At 39.9% G+C, this 15893-nt stretch overlaps 1 protein-coding gene across 8 annotated transcripts in view; it reads left to right on the top strand.

The window, feature by feature from the left end:
* The window catches only part of LOC115114099 (abl interactor 1-like), a 42741-nt gene extending 27135 nt beyond the window's left edge, over nt 1-15606 (top strand). For 6 of the 8 annotated variants that reach the window (XM_029642076.2, XM_065013271.1, XM_065013268.1 and 3 more), the window contains 5 exons: nt 3430-3530; nt 4475-4684; nt 9573-9659; nt 14505-14693; nt 15108-15605. In XM_029642076.2, coding sequence (XP_029497936.1) covers nt 3430-3530; nt 4475-4684; nt 9573-9659; nt 14505-14693; nt 15108-15283 — 763 coding nt within the window. In that variant the 3' untranslated portion in view covers nt 15284-15605. Of the gene's footprint in view, nt 1-3429; nt 3531-4474; nt 4685-9572; nt 9660-14504; nt 14694-15107 lie in introns of all 8 variants that reach the window. The other 2 variants (XM_065013266.1, XM_029642078.2) reach the window with 2 other exon arrangements.
* The last annotated feature ends 287 nt before the right edge of the window (nt 15607-15893 follow it).

Below are 15893 nucleotides of genomic sequence, written 5' to 3'. Positions count from 1 at the left end.
AGAGTGGGAGGGTCGTCACACTAAGGCTTCCAATAGATGTCAACAGTCTTTAGAAACTTGTTTCAGGCTTCTACTGTAAAGGGGGAGCGAATAAGAGCTCTTTGACTAAGAGGTATGGCAGAATGCCGTGAGAGTGAACTGCGCGTTCCTTTTCATTTCTAGAGACAAAGGAATTGTCCGGTTGAAACATTATTGAAGATTTATGATAAAAACATCCTAAAGATTGATTCTATACATTGTTTGACATGTTTCTATGAAATGTAATGGAACTTTTTCACTTTTCGCCTGGACTAAGTGCCTGCGCCTCGTGAATTTGGATTTGTGAACTAAACGCGCAAACAAAAAGGAGGTATTTGGACATAAATGATGGACTTTATTGAACAAAACAAACATTTATCGTGGAACTGGGATTACTGGGAGTGCATTCCGATGAATATCATCAAAGGTAAGTGAATATTTATAATGCTATTTCTGACTTCTGTTGACTCCACAACATGGAGGGTATCTGTATGGCTTGTTTTGGTGCCTGAGCGCTGTACTCAGATTATTGCATGGTGTGCTTTTTCCGTAAAGCTTTTTTGAAATCTGACACAGCGGTTGCATCAAGGAGAAGTATATCTTTAATTATATCTTATATCTTTAAGTATATCTTTAATATATCCATGCATAACACTTGTATTTTCATCAACATTTATGATGAGTGTTTCTGTAAATTGATGTAGCTCTCTGCAAAATCACCGGATGTTTTGGAAGCAAAACATTACTGAACACAACGCGCCAATGTAAACTGGATATAAATATGAACTTTATCGAACAAAACATACATGTATTGTGTAACAAGAAGTCCTATGAGTGCCATCTGATGAAGATCATCAAAGGTTAGTGATTAATTTTATCTCTATTTCTGCTTTTTGTGACTCCTCTCTTTGGCTGTTTTTCTGTGACTAGGCGCTGACCTAACATAATGCATGGTATGCTTTCGTCGTAAAGCCTTTTTGAAATCGGACACTGTGGTGGGATTAACAACAAGTTTATCTTTAAAATGGTGTATAATACCTGTATGTTTGAGGAATTTTAATTATGAGATTTCTGTTGTTTTGAATTTGGCACCCTGCACTTTCACTGGCTGTTGTCAAATCGATCCCGTTAGCGGAATTTCAGCCGTAAGAAGTTAACTGACTTGCCTAGTTAAATAAAGGTTAAATATTAAAAATAAAGCCCCAATATCAGTGTGGATGCTATGCATACAGTTGAAGTCGGAAGTTTACATACACTTAGGTTGGAGTCATTAAAACTCGTTTTTCAACCCCTCCACAAATGTCTTGTTAACAAACTATAGTTTTGGCAAGTCAGTTAGGACATCTACTTTGTGCATGACACAAGTAATTTTTCCAACAATTGTTTACAGACAGATTATTTAACTTGTAATTCACTGTATCACAATTCCAGTGGGTCAGAAATTTACATTCACTAAGTTGACTGTGCCATTAAACAGCTTAGAAAATTCCAGAAAATTATGTCATGGCTTTAGAAGCTTCTGATAGGCTAATTGACATAATTTGAGTCAATTGGAGGTGTACCTGTGGATTTATTTCAAGGCCTACCTTCAAACTCAGTGCCTCTTTGCTTGACATCATGGGAAAATCAAAAGAAATCAGCCAAGACCTCAGACAAAAGATTGTAGACCTCCACAAGTCTGGTTCATCCTTGGGAGCAATTTCCAAATGCCTGAAGGTATCACGTTCATCTGTACAAACAATTGTACGCAAGTATAAACACCACGGGACCACACAGCCGTCATACTGCTCAGAAATGAGACGCGTTCTGTCTCCTAGAAAGGAAGTACTTTGGTGCGAAAAGTGCAAATCAATCCCAGAACAGCGAAGGATCTTGTGAAGACGCTGGAGGAAACCGGAACAAAAGTATCTATGTCCACAGTAAAAACGAGTCCTATATCGACATAACCTGAAAGGCCGCTGTCACACCCTGACCATAGTTTGCTTTGTATGTTTCTATGTTTTGTTTGGTCAGGGTGTGATCTGAGTGGGCATTCTATGTTGTGTGTCTAGTTTGTCTATTTCTATGTTTGGCCTGATATGGTTCTCAATCAGAGGCAGGTGTTAGTCATTGTCTCTGATTGGGAACCATATTTAGGTAGCCTGTTTTGTGTTGGGTTTTGTGGGTGGTTGTTTCCTGTCTTTGTGTTTGTTGCACCAGATAGGGCTGTTTCGGTTTTTCCACATTTATTGTTTTGTATTATGTTCAACCACGTTGCATTTTGGTCCGCCTCTCCTTCCCAGGAAGAATCCCGTTACAGCCGCTCAGCAAGGAAGAAGCCGCTACGGTTTGCAACTGCACATGGGGACAAAGATCATACTTTTTGGAGAAATTTCCTCTGGTCTGATGAAACAAAAATAGAATTGTTTGGCCATAATGACCATTGTTATGTTTGGAGGAAAAGAGGGAGGCTTGCAAACTGAAGAACACCATCCCAACCGTGAAGCATGGGGGTGGCAGCATCATGTTGTGGGGGTGCTTTGCTGCAGGAGGGACTGGTGCAAGTTAAACAATTTAAAGACAATGCTACCAAATACTAATTGAGTGAATGTAAACTTCTGACCCACTGGGAATGTGATGAAATAAATAAAAGCTGAAATAAATCATTCTCTCTACTATCATTCTGACATTTTACATTCTTAAAATAAAGTGGTGCTCCTAACTGACCAAAGGCAGGTGATTTTTTACAAAATCTGAGTTTAAATGTATTTGGCGAAGGTATATGTAAACTTCCAACTTCAACTGTATATTTACATATTCAAGCCATGAGATAACTTAGAATAATGTGGAGTGTTAACATTTTCAACATATTTAGCAAAGATAGGATAGCCCCAAATTTTGTTATTTTGTTTTTGTTGGCTATTTATCAGACTAGGTTATAACGGACTAACATTAGAATTGGAGTTGATGACAACGCAATACATAAAAAAATGTAAATACACAACTTGAAGAAGCCACATATTTAGGGACAGAGCATGTTCTGATTGGCCAGTGAAGAGTCAAGCCTCGACACACCTACAACAAATGTGTTCATCATAACCCAGCCTATTCGCACCTCCGTTAGCTTTTGCGCTCATAAGTCCTGCAGGGAAAATAGCAAAACAAATTCTGAGACACTCCCGGACCTATAGAGCTACCACCAGTCTAAGACTTGCCATTGTGTTAAGTTTGTTAAAATAGAGCCCGTTATGCTCTACAGCTGAATTGTGATGGGAGCTCATGCTGACAATATAATTACAGATTGTCTGACACTCTCTCTTCTTTTGTCATCCTTCTCTTTTATTCTCTCTCTCTCTCTCTCTCTCTCTCTCTCTCTCTCTCTGTGTCTGTCTCTGTCTCTGTCTCTGTTTCTCTCTCTCTCTCTCTGTGCAGTGGCAGCAGTGGGGGTAGTGGCGGGCGAGAGAACAGCGGTGGCAGCAGCATAAGTGTTCCTCTGGCCGTGCCCACTCCCTCCCCTCCCAGCCTGGGACCAGGTGAGCCCAGCGATACATCGCCTTTAGATTAGCTTTGCATTTAACTAGCCATTCTATTATTGTAGATTCTTTGCTAGCTTAGTATTTAGGTGTCCATTCCATTGAATTAGCTTCTCTTTTAGCCTAGTTTAGCATTCAGCCTTCCATTCTGTTTGCTTCTCTGTTAGCATTGTTTAGTTCAGCAATTAGCTGTCGGCACTGTCAAATTAGCTTCTCTGTTAACCTATTGGTAGTGTAGCATTTTAGCCTTTTCATTCTGTTAGCTTAGCATTAGCCTTTCTGTCTAGCTTTTCTGTTAGCTTAGCATTCAGCCTTCCATTCTGTATATAATCTCTGGTACCTTAGCTTAGAATTTAGACTTCCATTTTGGTACCTTTTCTTCTCTGTTAGTTTAGCATTTAGCTTTCCATTCTGTTATCTTAGCTTCTTATTTTGTTTAGCATAGCATTTAGCTGTCCTTTCTGTTTGACCAGTCTTATTCTTTTAGTATAGCAGTATCGCCTATTTCTATCAGGCCTTTTCCTGTCTTCAACTTAGCATGTGTCTGGTTATTGTGTCAGCTAGTCGTTTCATATTCATACGCTTAGCTGCCTATTTGTTCTGTCAATTTGACATCTCTTTTGGCAAACAATGGTGTTTGTCTGTTTGTTTTAGCCTCATATTATGCATCAGTTTTCCATACAATTCAGCTGTCCATTTAGATCTAGATTCATATGTATATTTTGATGATATTTTGGCCCGACAGTATATCTTCTCATGGAAGTCTTTTTTTCTGTCTGGTTGGTTGTTGTACACCAGCCACAGCTGAGTCACTTCCATCCAACCACACACTAAATAAGGGCAGTTAAGACCGGGCCAACTTCAGTGAATTCACTAACTCTCTCACTCTCCTTTCCCTACCTTCTTTCTCCGTACCTCTCTCCCCACCTCAACAACGACCGCAGCAGTCCCCCAGGGCCCAGGCCTGGGTCCCATCCCCATGTCCCAGTTTGGCACCATCTCGAGGCAGGTCTCCCGCCACAACTCCACCGCCACGTCAGCCTCCATGGTGTCGGCCACAGGTACCTACCGCCGGGCGCCCTCCGGCAGCTCCCATTTCTCCATGTCCCAGCAGCCCCACCTCAACGGGGGACCCGCATACCCCCAGAACTTAGGTAAGACCACGTGAATAATTTTTGTTGGATTATGGTTGAAGTAATGTTATGTCCAACCAAAGAAGAAAGTTAATAGACCGTAGTTTGATTATGGTTGAATGTTTGTAACCGACCAAAGAGCAACATCAATAGACCGTCGACTCAGTGTGTCCTGGATAGGAGTCAGTTTGAGTTAGCTCACTTTAATTAGCCTACAGATTGTCAACAGTGTAACTAGGTTGAATATAAAATATCCTCTGAAATCCTCTTTGATTGATTTGATCTTAATAGGAGTCAGTTTGAGGTAGCTCACTTTAATTAGCCTACAGATTGTCAACAGTGTAACTAGGTTGAATATAAAATATCCTCTGAAATCCTCTTTGATTGATTTGATCTTAACTAATACTCTCCATCATTTTAATGCTTCTGGTATTTTTGCAAATGACATAAGTGATCACTGTGCTATTGCCTGTGTGAGAGATGGTAAAATTCCTAAGAAATCTCCACGTGTTATTACGAAAAGAAACTGGAAGTGGTTTGATATTCAAGGTTTTTTACATGATGTATCTAGCATTGAATGGAATAGAATGGAATGAATCCCTGGTGTTGAACTAGCCTTTTCTTACTTCCACAACGCATTCTAGGATGTATGCAATAGGCATGCCCCTTTTAAAAGATTCAGGATTAAGGGCAAAGAGAACCCTTGGTTTACTAAGGAATTTACAAAAATCATAAGGGAACGAAATGCTGGGACTGGTTTGCCAGATGATTGGAAGGCTTTTAAACATCTTCTAAATATGGGTTGTAGCTATGATCCATAAATTGAAAGCAGACCAATACCTGAAATATACTTCACAAAATGTAAATAATCCATCCAAATTTTGGCAAGTAGTGAAGGGTTTGGAGTGCAAAAAAAGATACACAGCTTCCCAAACAATTGTTGGTCGATACACAGATTGTAACTGAGAGAACCTCCATTCTGAAAGCCTTGAATACGCATTTTTTAGATGCAGGCAGTTTATTTGAAAAGGTCAATGGTATAATTGAGCCCCTTATGAATTTACATGACATCCCTGTGCACTCCTTCACCAGGTTCTCCTTTTCATCCTTCTCTGTTTCAGAAGTGTGTAAAGCCCTGAAAGAAATTGATTTAAAAAAATCCCCTGGCCCTGATGAACTAGACCCCCGCCTCCTACACCTAGCTGCTGACATCATTGCTCCCCCTTAACATGTATTTTTAATGTTAAGGGAATCCCCAAGTTATGGAAATCTGCTTTTGTACTGCCTCTCCTGAAAGGTGGAGATCCTTCGCTACTTGACAACTATCGACCCATATCAAAATTGTCTGTACTGTCAACGGTACTGGAGTCCTTAGTTAGTAGGCAGCTAAAGGTCTACTTCCAAGAAAACAACATCTTAAATGGAATGCAATCAGGTTTTAGGTCTGGCCACAGCACTGTTTCAGCAACATTGAAGGTTTTAAATGACATCCACTGTGCTCTTGATAAGAAGTTACATTGTGTGTCTGCTTTTACTGATTTGTCGAAGGCTTTTGACACCGTGGACCATGCTGTGTTAGTGCAAAGGTTAAGATGTTGTGGAATTACTGGTCATACTCTAGATTGGTTTATAAATTACCTATCAAATCATACACAATGTGTAATGGCGGATGGTTGTAAATCTGTGTCCATAGAGGTGTGCTCAGGTGTTCCGCAAGGTTCTATTTTGGACCCACTGTTGTTCATTTTGTATATCAACAACATTGGGGATCTTATTGAAACAGCGGATGTTCATTTTTATGCAGATGATACTGTTCTTTATTCAAGTGGTAGTAGTTTATCTTTACCTTTGAAAATGCTCAAAGAGCATTTAACATCATACAACAGAATCTGTATGATTTTAAAGCTGATTCTAAATTCGGGTAAAACAAAATGCATGGTATTTTCAAATGCCAGGCATGTTACAAATCATGTCATTGCTACATTGGCTGGACATACTATAGAGCAAGTTAAAGTGTTCAAATATTTGGGTGTGTGGGTTGACGATAAGCTGAGCTTCACTGTGCATGTGGAGAACTTGATAAGGAAGCTCAAGCTGAAAATAGGATTTTATTACCGGCATAAGGCTTGTTTTTCTTTTGAGGCCAGGAAGGAGCTGGTACGATGTACATTACTGTCGGTTTTAGATTTTAGTGATGTTATATATATATATATATGCAGGCCTCAGCCACTACCCCGAGAGCATTTGATTCAGTGTATCATGCAGCACTCAGGTTCATTTCAAATCAGAAACATCTAACACATCATTGTGATCTCTACAGAGCTGTTGGCTGGTCGTCATTGACCTTGCGTAGGCTTAAACACTGGTATACACTGATTTACAAGGCCATGTTGGGTAAAATGCCATTTTATCTCTGTTCTTTTTTTAGTCAGGTCAATAAATAAATATCAATTACGGTCCCATTCTGATTTACTTCTAACAGTACCAAAAATTAGAACAGGACATGGTAGAAATAGTTTTAGTTACTTAGCTCCATGGTCCTGGAATTCTGTCATGAACATTTTAAAATGTGATGATCTAGTTTCGTTGGAAGAAGAAGAGTGTAATTGTTTTTAATCCAGCTGTTTTTAGTCAAGACGTTTGTGTTTTTAATGTACAATATTTTTGCTGTACTGTATGTGTGTTTATAGTTTTGTTTAATGTTGTGTTTGTGTATGTAAGTTGTTTTGTCTGAAACGTTGTTCCCTCTGCTGCTATTGGATCAGGTCTCTCTTGGAAAAGAGATGTTATCTCAATGAGAAAAAAACCTGTACACATAAAGGTCAAATTAAACATTTTAAATTGCAGGTAAAAGAGGAAGAGGAAATAAATCCACACACACTCACATTAGCAGTCAGACAAAGGGAAATCCAGGACACACATATACACATGCCGACATTAGCTGTCAGACGAGGAGATTTAGGACGAACGTCGCAAACATAAAACCAAGGCATACAGTATCGCTGTTAGCTCTCACACATAACATTGACCCATAAGAGGTAGACTAGTCTGGAGAGGGGAGACAGTGGCTGATCTATGTATCTGAAGGCAGCTCTATGGCGGCGAAAATAAATCAGACGTGACTAGTTGAGAGACAACCATTTCATTACTGCTGATTTTATGCCCGGGAGTCAGAGAGGAAAATCACCCTCATGATAATGTGTCACCCTCTATGACAGTGGTTTTCAACCAGTGTGCCGCAAAACTTTTCCAATTCTTGATAACACTCGCTTATAAATGTTACCTGTGGAATGAACGTGGGATTTTGACTTGGGGGCACCAGTGCCGGTAGAAAGAAAATTAATCAGATAATCCATTGATTAAATGGCACACATGTTTACAAATCTGTATCGTTGTTTCAAGCCCGGTGCGCTGCAGCTGTTTTTACATTTGGATCATTTGAGGGGCGTATCATGAGCAAAGAAATTAGTATCATTTTACTTTGCCTGTGAGAACCATTAACACAGGCAAGTCTGAGGCTTAGCAGTACCACAGCCTCTTCCATAGAAACAAACGGAGCTTGGCTTTGTGCCTGTGGATGCACCTTTACAATGCAGGAAACCGCTAGTTTCTAGACCTTTCCGTTCAAAGTAAGACCTATTTTACCAGAGCTTCATGTTTTCCTTTCTAGATTTGCGGGATGCTCTTAAAGGGGTACACACAAATGAACCATCATGAGTGGGCCAAAGGAACTATGAAAATAGTTGAAATACACCCAATTTAATCTATGAAAAAATGGTTGTCACATAAAATGAATTATTTGCAGTATGGATCAGATGAGATGAAGGTCATTATAACACTTAATACATAATTAGAAAAAGTTTTGGTGTGCCACATCATTTTTTAGCCCATCAAGGTGTGTCACTGATCAAAAAATGTTGGGAACCACTGCTTTATGACATCATGCCTTTGGGTGGGAACAATCATTACAACACTGTACTGGGGTTAGGGTGACGGTCATTCAATGAAGGGCATAATCATTGTCTTTGTCGGAAGACAAAGGAGGGTCATAAAAAATGTGTATTTTTCAACTGAAGAACAGAAATGCACAGTGTAGCTGTTTGCATTTTATTGCACAGTAAACTAGAAGTTGGTATTATTGCACAATACAAAATACATTTTGACACTTATTTAAAATAATTCCTATAACATTGGGGACTACTCTGTATGAAATGGTACCTCATGGTGTTCATTTCGATTAATCCCAAAGAAACCGAGGACATTTGGTAATAATAATTGGTGAAACTAAATTGTTACAACACAAATAAACACTGTATAGTAAGTATACTGTGAAATATCATGCTGCCAATGCTGAATGTTGTTTGTTTATATAGCCAGTAGGCAAAACTGGTTCAAATAACATCAAAATAACCTAATTTCAACCAGTTTGTTGTAATAACATCATTTCAACCAGTTTGTGGTTGTAATAACATCATTTCAACCAGTTTGTGGTTGTAATAACATCATTTCAACCAGTTTGTGGTTGTAATAACATCATTTCAACCAGCTTTGCCTAAAGGGTAGGTTTTGGTGTCTATGAGCTAATGGGGTCACAGCGTCCCACACTGCCTTTCTATTCGCCTAGCTTTCTTATTGTCTTGATACAGAACCGCACTTTGTATATCAGTAAATTGCAAGCCACTATCATAGATAAAAGCTTTGGCTATCCTTTAGATAGATCACAAGGTCCAGTGGTTGAATTGAGAGAATAAAATATTCTTACTCTTAAGTGGGTATGCACTCTTACTGCTTTGTTTTGCTCTCTGACAAGCATATTTGTCCTATGTTTCTCCTTCCATCTCCCTATCTCGCTTTCTTTCTCTCTCTCTGGTATGTCCATCTGTCTGCCTGTCTGTGTTGCTGCATTTAGTGTCTGTGGCTCCTCCTCCCCCTCCTATGGTCCAGCTGACTCCTCAGATTCCTCTGACGGGCTTTGTGGCCAGAGTACAGGAGACCAGTAAGTAACACACACGCACACAATCAAACACACACACATACACACACACACACACACACACATGTTATGTTCTTCTATCCCCATTGGGACCTAAAATTTATTTCCATTTAAAATCCTATTTTCCCTAAACCTAACCATACCCCTAACCAAACCCGAAAACTAAACCTAACCGTCATTTTAACCCCTAACCCCTGAGCTTAAAATAGCCTTTGTCCTCATTGGGACGTGAGAAATGACTCCACGAGAGAGAATTTTCCTTGTTTTTCTATCCTTGTGGGGACATTTGGCGATTTTAGTTCCCCAAAAGGATAGAAAAACCAACGCATACACAGGTAACAGCACCTCAGCCTTACATTTCACACTGTCGCCTATTAGTGCTCTTTTATGCTGTGTCTGTCATGCCTTTCTCATACGCTGGCTACTGCCTTTAGACACACCCCTCCAATGTTTTGTCTGTTGCCATGGTCACTGAGAGACAGTGGTGAGAGTTATATATGGTTCTACCTTTGTCCACTGAAAACACGTGACTTAACGTTTGGAAAACCGCATAATGTCAGCCAAGTCAAACACGGTTTTAATCAGACAGGGCACGTCTCAGGGATCCTCCAAAATCCCTACTGTACACAGCAGCTGTTTCCTTGTCCAGGTGACTTTAGTTGTTAATCCAGCTTTCAAATGACAGTTTGATCCTTACTTTCCTTATTTTGCATTTGCATTTCACCTCAAGAAACCCTACTAGCCATATCTGAACTACTGTGTCTGTTTTATGCATACAGTGGATTCGGAAAGTATTCAGAACCGTTTACTTTTTCCACATTTGGTCACGTGACAGCCTTATTCTAAAATGGATTAAATAACCATTCTCACCAATCTACACACAATACCCCATAATGACGAATACAGGTTTTTAGACATTTTTGCAAATGTATTAAAAATAAAAAACAGACATACCCTCTTTGCATAAGTATTCAGAGCCTTTACTATGAGACTTGAAATTGAGCTCAGGTACATCCTGTTTCCATTGATCATCCTTGAGATGTTTCTACAACTTGATTGAAGTCCACCTGTGGTAAATTCATGATTGGACATGATTTGGAAAGGCACACACCTGTCTATAAGGTCCTGCAGTTGACAGTGCATGTCAGAGCAAAAACCAAGCCTTGAGGTTGAAGTAATTGTCCGTAGAGCTCAGAAACAGGATTGTATCAAGGCACAGATCTGGGGAAGGGTACCAAAACATGTCTGCCGAATTGAATGTCCCCAAGAACACAGCGTCCCCATCATTCTTAAATGGAGAAAGTTTGGAACCACCAAGACTCTTCCTAGTGCTGGCCACCTGGCCAAATTGAGCAATTGGGAGAGAAGGGCCTTGGTCAGGGAGGTGACCAAGAACTCAATGGTCACTCTGACAGAGCTCTAGAGTTCCTCTGTGAAGATTTGAGAACCTTCCAGAAGGACAACCAACTCTGCAGCCCTCCACCAATCAGGCCTTTCAGTAAAAGGCACATGACAGCCCGCTTGGAGTTTGCCAAAAGGCACCCAAAGAACTCTCTGACCATGAGAAACAAGATTCTCTGGTCTGATGAAACTAAGATTGAACTCTTTGGCCTGAGTGCCAAGCATCACGTCTGGAGGAAACCTGGCACGATCCCTACGGTGAAGCATAGTGGGGGCAGCATCATGTTGTGGGTATGTTTTTCAGCGGCAGGGACTGGGAGACTAGTTAGGATTGAGGGAAAGATGAACAGAGCAAAGTACAGAGAGATCCTTGATGAAAATGCGCAGGACCTCAGACTGGGGGCGAAGGTTCACCTTCCAACAAGACAACGACACTAAGCACACAGCCAAGACAATGCTGGAATGGCTTCGGGGACAAGTCTCTGAATGTCCTCCTCCAGCCAGAGCCCGGACTTGAACCCGATCTAACTTCTCTGGAGAGACCTGAAAATAGCTGTGCAGCAACGCTCCCCATCCAGCCTGACAGAGCTTGAGAGGATCTACAGAGAAGAATGGGAGAAACTCCCCAATTACAGGTGTGCCGAGCTTGTAGCATCATACCCAAGAAGAATTGAGGCTGTAATTGCTGCCAAAGGTGCTTCAAGAAAGTACTGAGTAAAGGGTCTGAATACTTATGTAAATGTGATATTTCATTTTTAAAATTTGTAATACATTTGCAAATATTTGTTTTTCCTTTGTCATTATGGAGCATTGTGTGTATATTGATGAGGGGGAAAAAATGATTTAATCAATTTCAGAATAAGGCTGTAACGTAACAATATTTGGAAAAAGTCAAGAGATCTGAATACTTTCCTAATGCATGGTATAATAAGAGAAGACACTGTTCTGTCATGCTATCTGCTGGCCAGTATAGGTCATCACACGTCTGAAAGATCAGGCTCATGTATGGCATAGAATGTAATTGAATAGAATAGACAGGAATATTGGTATAATAGAATACAATTGCGGTAGAATAGAATACAGGTAGAATATAATATAATGGAATGGAATAGAATACTGGTAGAATAGAATGTAATATAGACTGAGTGTACAACACATTAGGAATACCTTCCTAATATTGAGTTGCACCCACTTTTGCCCTCAGAATAGTCTCAATTCGTCGTGTCATGGACTCTACAAGGTGTCGAATGCGTTCCACTGGAATGCTGGCCCATGTTGACTCCAGTGCTGGTGGTGGACCATTCTTGATACACTGGAAACTGTTGAGAGTAAAAAACCCAGCAGTGTTGCAGTTCTTGACTGTGCCTAGCACCTGCTACCATACCCCGTTCAAAGGCACTTAAATATTTTCTTAATTGTCTCAAGGCTTAAAAATCATTCTTTAACCTGTCTCCTCCCCTTCATCTACACTGATTTAAGTGATATTTAACAGTTGACATCAATAAGGGATCATAGCTTTCACCTGGATTCACTTGGTCAGTCTGTCATGGAAAGAGCAGGTGTTCCTAATGTTTTGTACACTCCCTGTATATGAATTCATGTTTTGTTTGTATGATGTTAAGGAGCAACACACTGGTAGGGGCAGAATTAAGTTATTTGTTCAGTTTGGAGTGGCGGAGCTAAGACCATTTCCGAAATGTTATAATTAGCTTTTATTGTTTAAAGAAACCATGAAAGAGATTGGTGTGTTTTTTCACTATTTCATCATGGCATGGGGTTGTGACAGACATTTGTTTCAAATCTATCACTTGATGGTTTCATTTCAGAGAGACAAATTAGCTTGTTTTTTTGCAAAATGCTATATATCTGCCTCACTGTCAGAGAAATAAGTAGTACTGCTAGGTTTTACACAGTCAAATGTAGCAAATAACTTCATTTTTAATAAAGAAATCTACAAATTATATATTTGTGACATCAATATAATTATTTGTAAAGAATTATAATTCAATACAGCAATATGAGATCTGTATGTAAAACATTTACATTTGACATTTTAGTTATTAGGTAGATGCTCTTATCCAGTGACTTACAGTAAGTGTGTTCATCTTAAAATAGCTAGGTGAGACAACCACATATCACAGTAAAATGTACAGGATACAAACATTGCATTCCAGCTGAACAATGGACATGTAGCGTTTTGTAACGGCTTTCTAATGGTGAAGGAGAGTCGGACCAAACTGCAGCGTGTCTATTGCGATTCATCTTTAATAAACAAACGTAACACACGACAAAACACTAACACTACAAAACAATAAACGAAACGAAACGAAACGAAACGAAAACCGAAAACAGCCTACACAAGTGTCTACTAACCTCTAACAAGGACATCAAGACACACAGGACAATCACCCACAATACAACCAAAGAATATGGCTGCCTAAATATGGTTCCCAATCAGAGACAACGATAACCACCTGCCTCTGATTGAGAACCACTCCAGACAGCCATAGACTTTCCTAGAACACCCTATTAAGCTACAATCCCACTAACATACACACCAAAACCCCCAGACAAAACACACCACAATACAAAAACTCCATGCCACACCCTGGCCTGACCCAATACATAAAGATAAACACAAAATACTTAGACCAGGGCGTGACACGTTTAGCAAAAAAAACATCGAAACTCAATTAATTAAAAATCAGAGAACAGTCATATTTTACACATACATTAAGGTACCCATAAGAAATCATTTCTGATGAAAAAACACAACTATGAAAAATGTGTGGATATAGCATTTTGGAAATAAACTTAAACAGTTGTTCCTGTTTACGCTACAGTATATATATTTAGGAGTTTTTCCTGGTCAGGTCACATGGTCAGGGGAAACCCCAGGCCATAGTATAGAGAAATTACAATGGCATCTTTTTGCAGGGACTAACTCCGCCATGGTTCGTTGGACAAAGCCTATGGGGAAATTAGTGGTGTTTTTGATAGGGTTTTTGGATATACGCCGAAAATAAGGTATGTGTGATAAACACAGGCTTAGGAGATCTCATACGTTTTGTTCTATGAGGTCATCTTCATCAGCTAACGTCACTTTTTTGTGAATTTTTAAGCATTTATGTAGTTAAACAAAGCACAAAGCATAAAGGTAATGTTAATTGACTGGTATTATCTCATAGAACAAAACGTATAACACCTGCCAAGGCTGTGTTAAGTTCAGACCTTATTTTCAACGTTTATCCCAAAACCCTATTCTTTCCCCATAGGAATGGCTGAACGAATCAGAGGTAACTCATTTCCGTTTTTTTAGCACTACAAGCTAGCGAGCACTATTGATATCACACAAATAAATATAATTACTATAACAGACATATAACAGACACTATGAAATTGTGCTTCCATAATGTCAAATTTATTTTCCTCTCCCCTCCTGTTCAGTAACAGACAGCCCGGACCCCCTTCCACCGCCCCCTCCCGAGGACGTTGTCATGTTTGAGGAGCCCTCGCCCCCTCCCCCGCCCCCACCAGTGGACTACCAGGGGGATGAGGAGGCGGCCGTGGTGCACTACAATGACCCTTATGCTGACGAAGACCCCCACTGGGCCCCCAAGTCCTACGTAGAGAAGGGTGAGTTTGACTGGTACCCCCGGAACTTTAGTGACGCCATACACTGATACCAGTGTGAGCATGATTTACATGCTGTTATAAGCTTGTTTTAAACGGTGCAAAACAAGTGTCTGTGGAGACAAAGTATCATACTTATCCAAATCCAAAGGACCAATTAAGTAGTATAGGACAGTTACAGTACAGATACTACTAAGGGACAGCCACAAATTGTCACTCTTGGGTGTAGGCCTACTATATTATACTATACTATATTATAGTGCTGTATCTCTTTAAGTAATTATTTCACGTACAGCCCTATTCCCACCAGGTGTTCCCCCTCACTCTGTTCTGTCTATGGTCAGGTCGTTATTGTAAAAGAGAATCTGTTCTCAATAATTTACCCGGTTAAATAAATCAATCAAATGTTTTTTACAGTGGTGGCCATTTATGACTACTCCAAGGACAAGGAGGACGAACTGTCCTTCATGGAGGGCTCCATCATCTATATCATTAAGAAGAACGACGACGGCTGGTACGAGGGCGTCTGCAACGGCGTCACTGGCCTCTTCCCCGGCAACTACGTAGAGTCCATCATGCACTATGCAGATTAAGGGCGGACATTTTGACAGTGCAAAAACGGCAGGATGTTACAAAGAAACGTGCTGAGTTTAGTATTTGAAACGATAAGGTAGCTTTTAGTAAGATTTTGGCATGTGTTTTGCACGGTCAAATTGTCCTGAAAGCCCCCCATCTCTTATCCACACAGAAAAACGTTAATCTTACTTTTACAGAAAAAAATAAGAAAGAATAAACAAACAAACAAACATAAAGAAGTGCATTGCGACATGAGTGACCGAATGTTTGTTTTTGTCAGTGTCCAAATTGCAATGTTACAAAACAAGCTAAATATTCAATTTACTATGCTACATGTTGGAGGGAGGGGAGGGGTGGGTTGGGTAGGTGGGCCAAGGGATAGGGAATAGGAGTTTTTAATGCTAAAAGATATGAACATTAATTTGCTTATTTCTGGTGAAGTTATTTAGTTTTGTTTACAGTACCAGTCAAAAGTTTGGACACACCTACTCAATCAAGGGTCTTACTATTTTCTACATTGCAGAATAATAGTGAAGACATCAAAACTATGAAATAACACATATTGAATCATGAAGTAACCAAAAATAAAAGTTCCAGGTGAAGCTGGTTGAGAGAATGCCAAGCGTG

The sequence above is a fragment of the Oncorhynchus nerka genome, linkage group LG9b (assembly GCF_034236695.1).
Source record: "Oncorhynchus nerka isolate Pitt River linkage group LG9b, Oner_Uvic_2.0, whole genome shotgun sequence".
NCBI lineage: Eukaryota > Metazoa > Chordata > Actinopteri > Salmoniformes > Salmonidae > Oncorhynchus > Oncorhynchus nerka.
The sequence above is the reverse complement of the archived record's forward strand: the minus strand, read 5'-3'. Positions and strand labels throughout refer to the sequence as shown.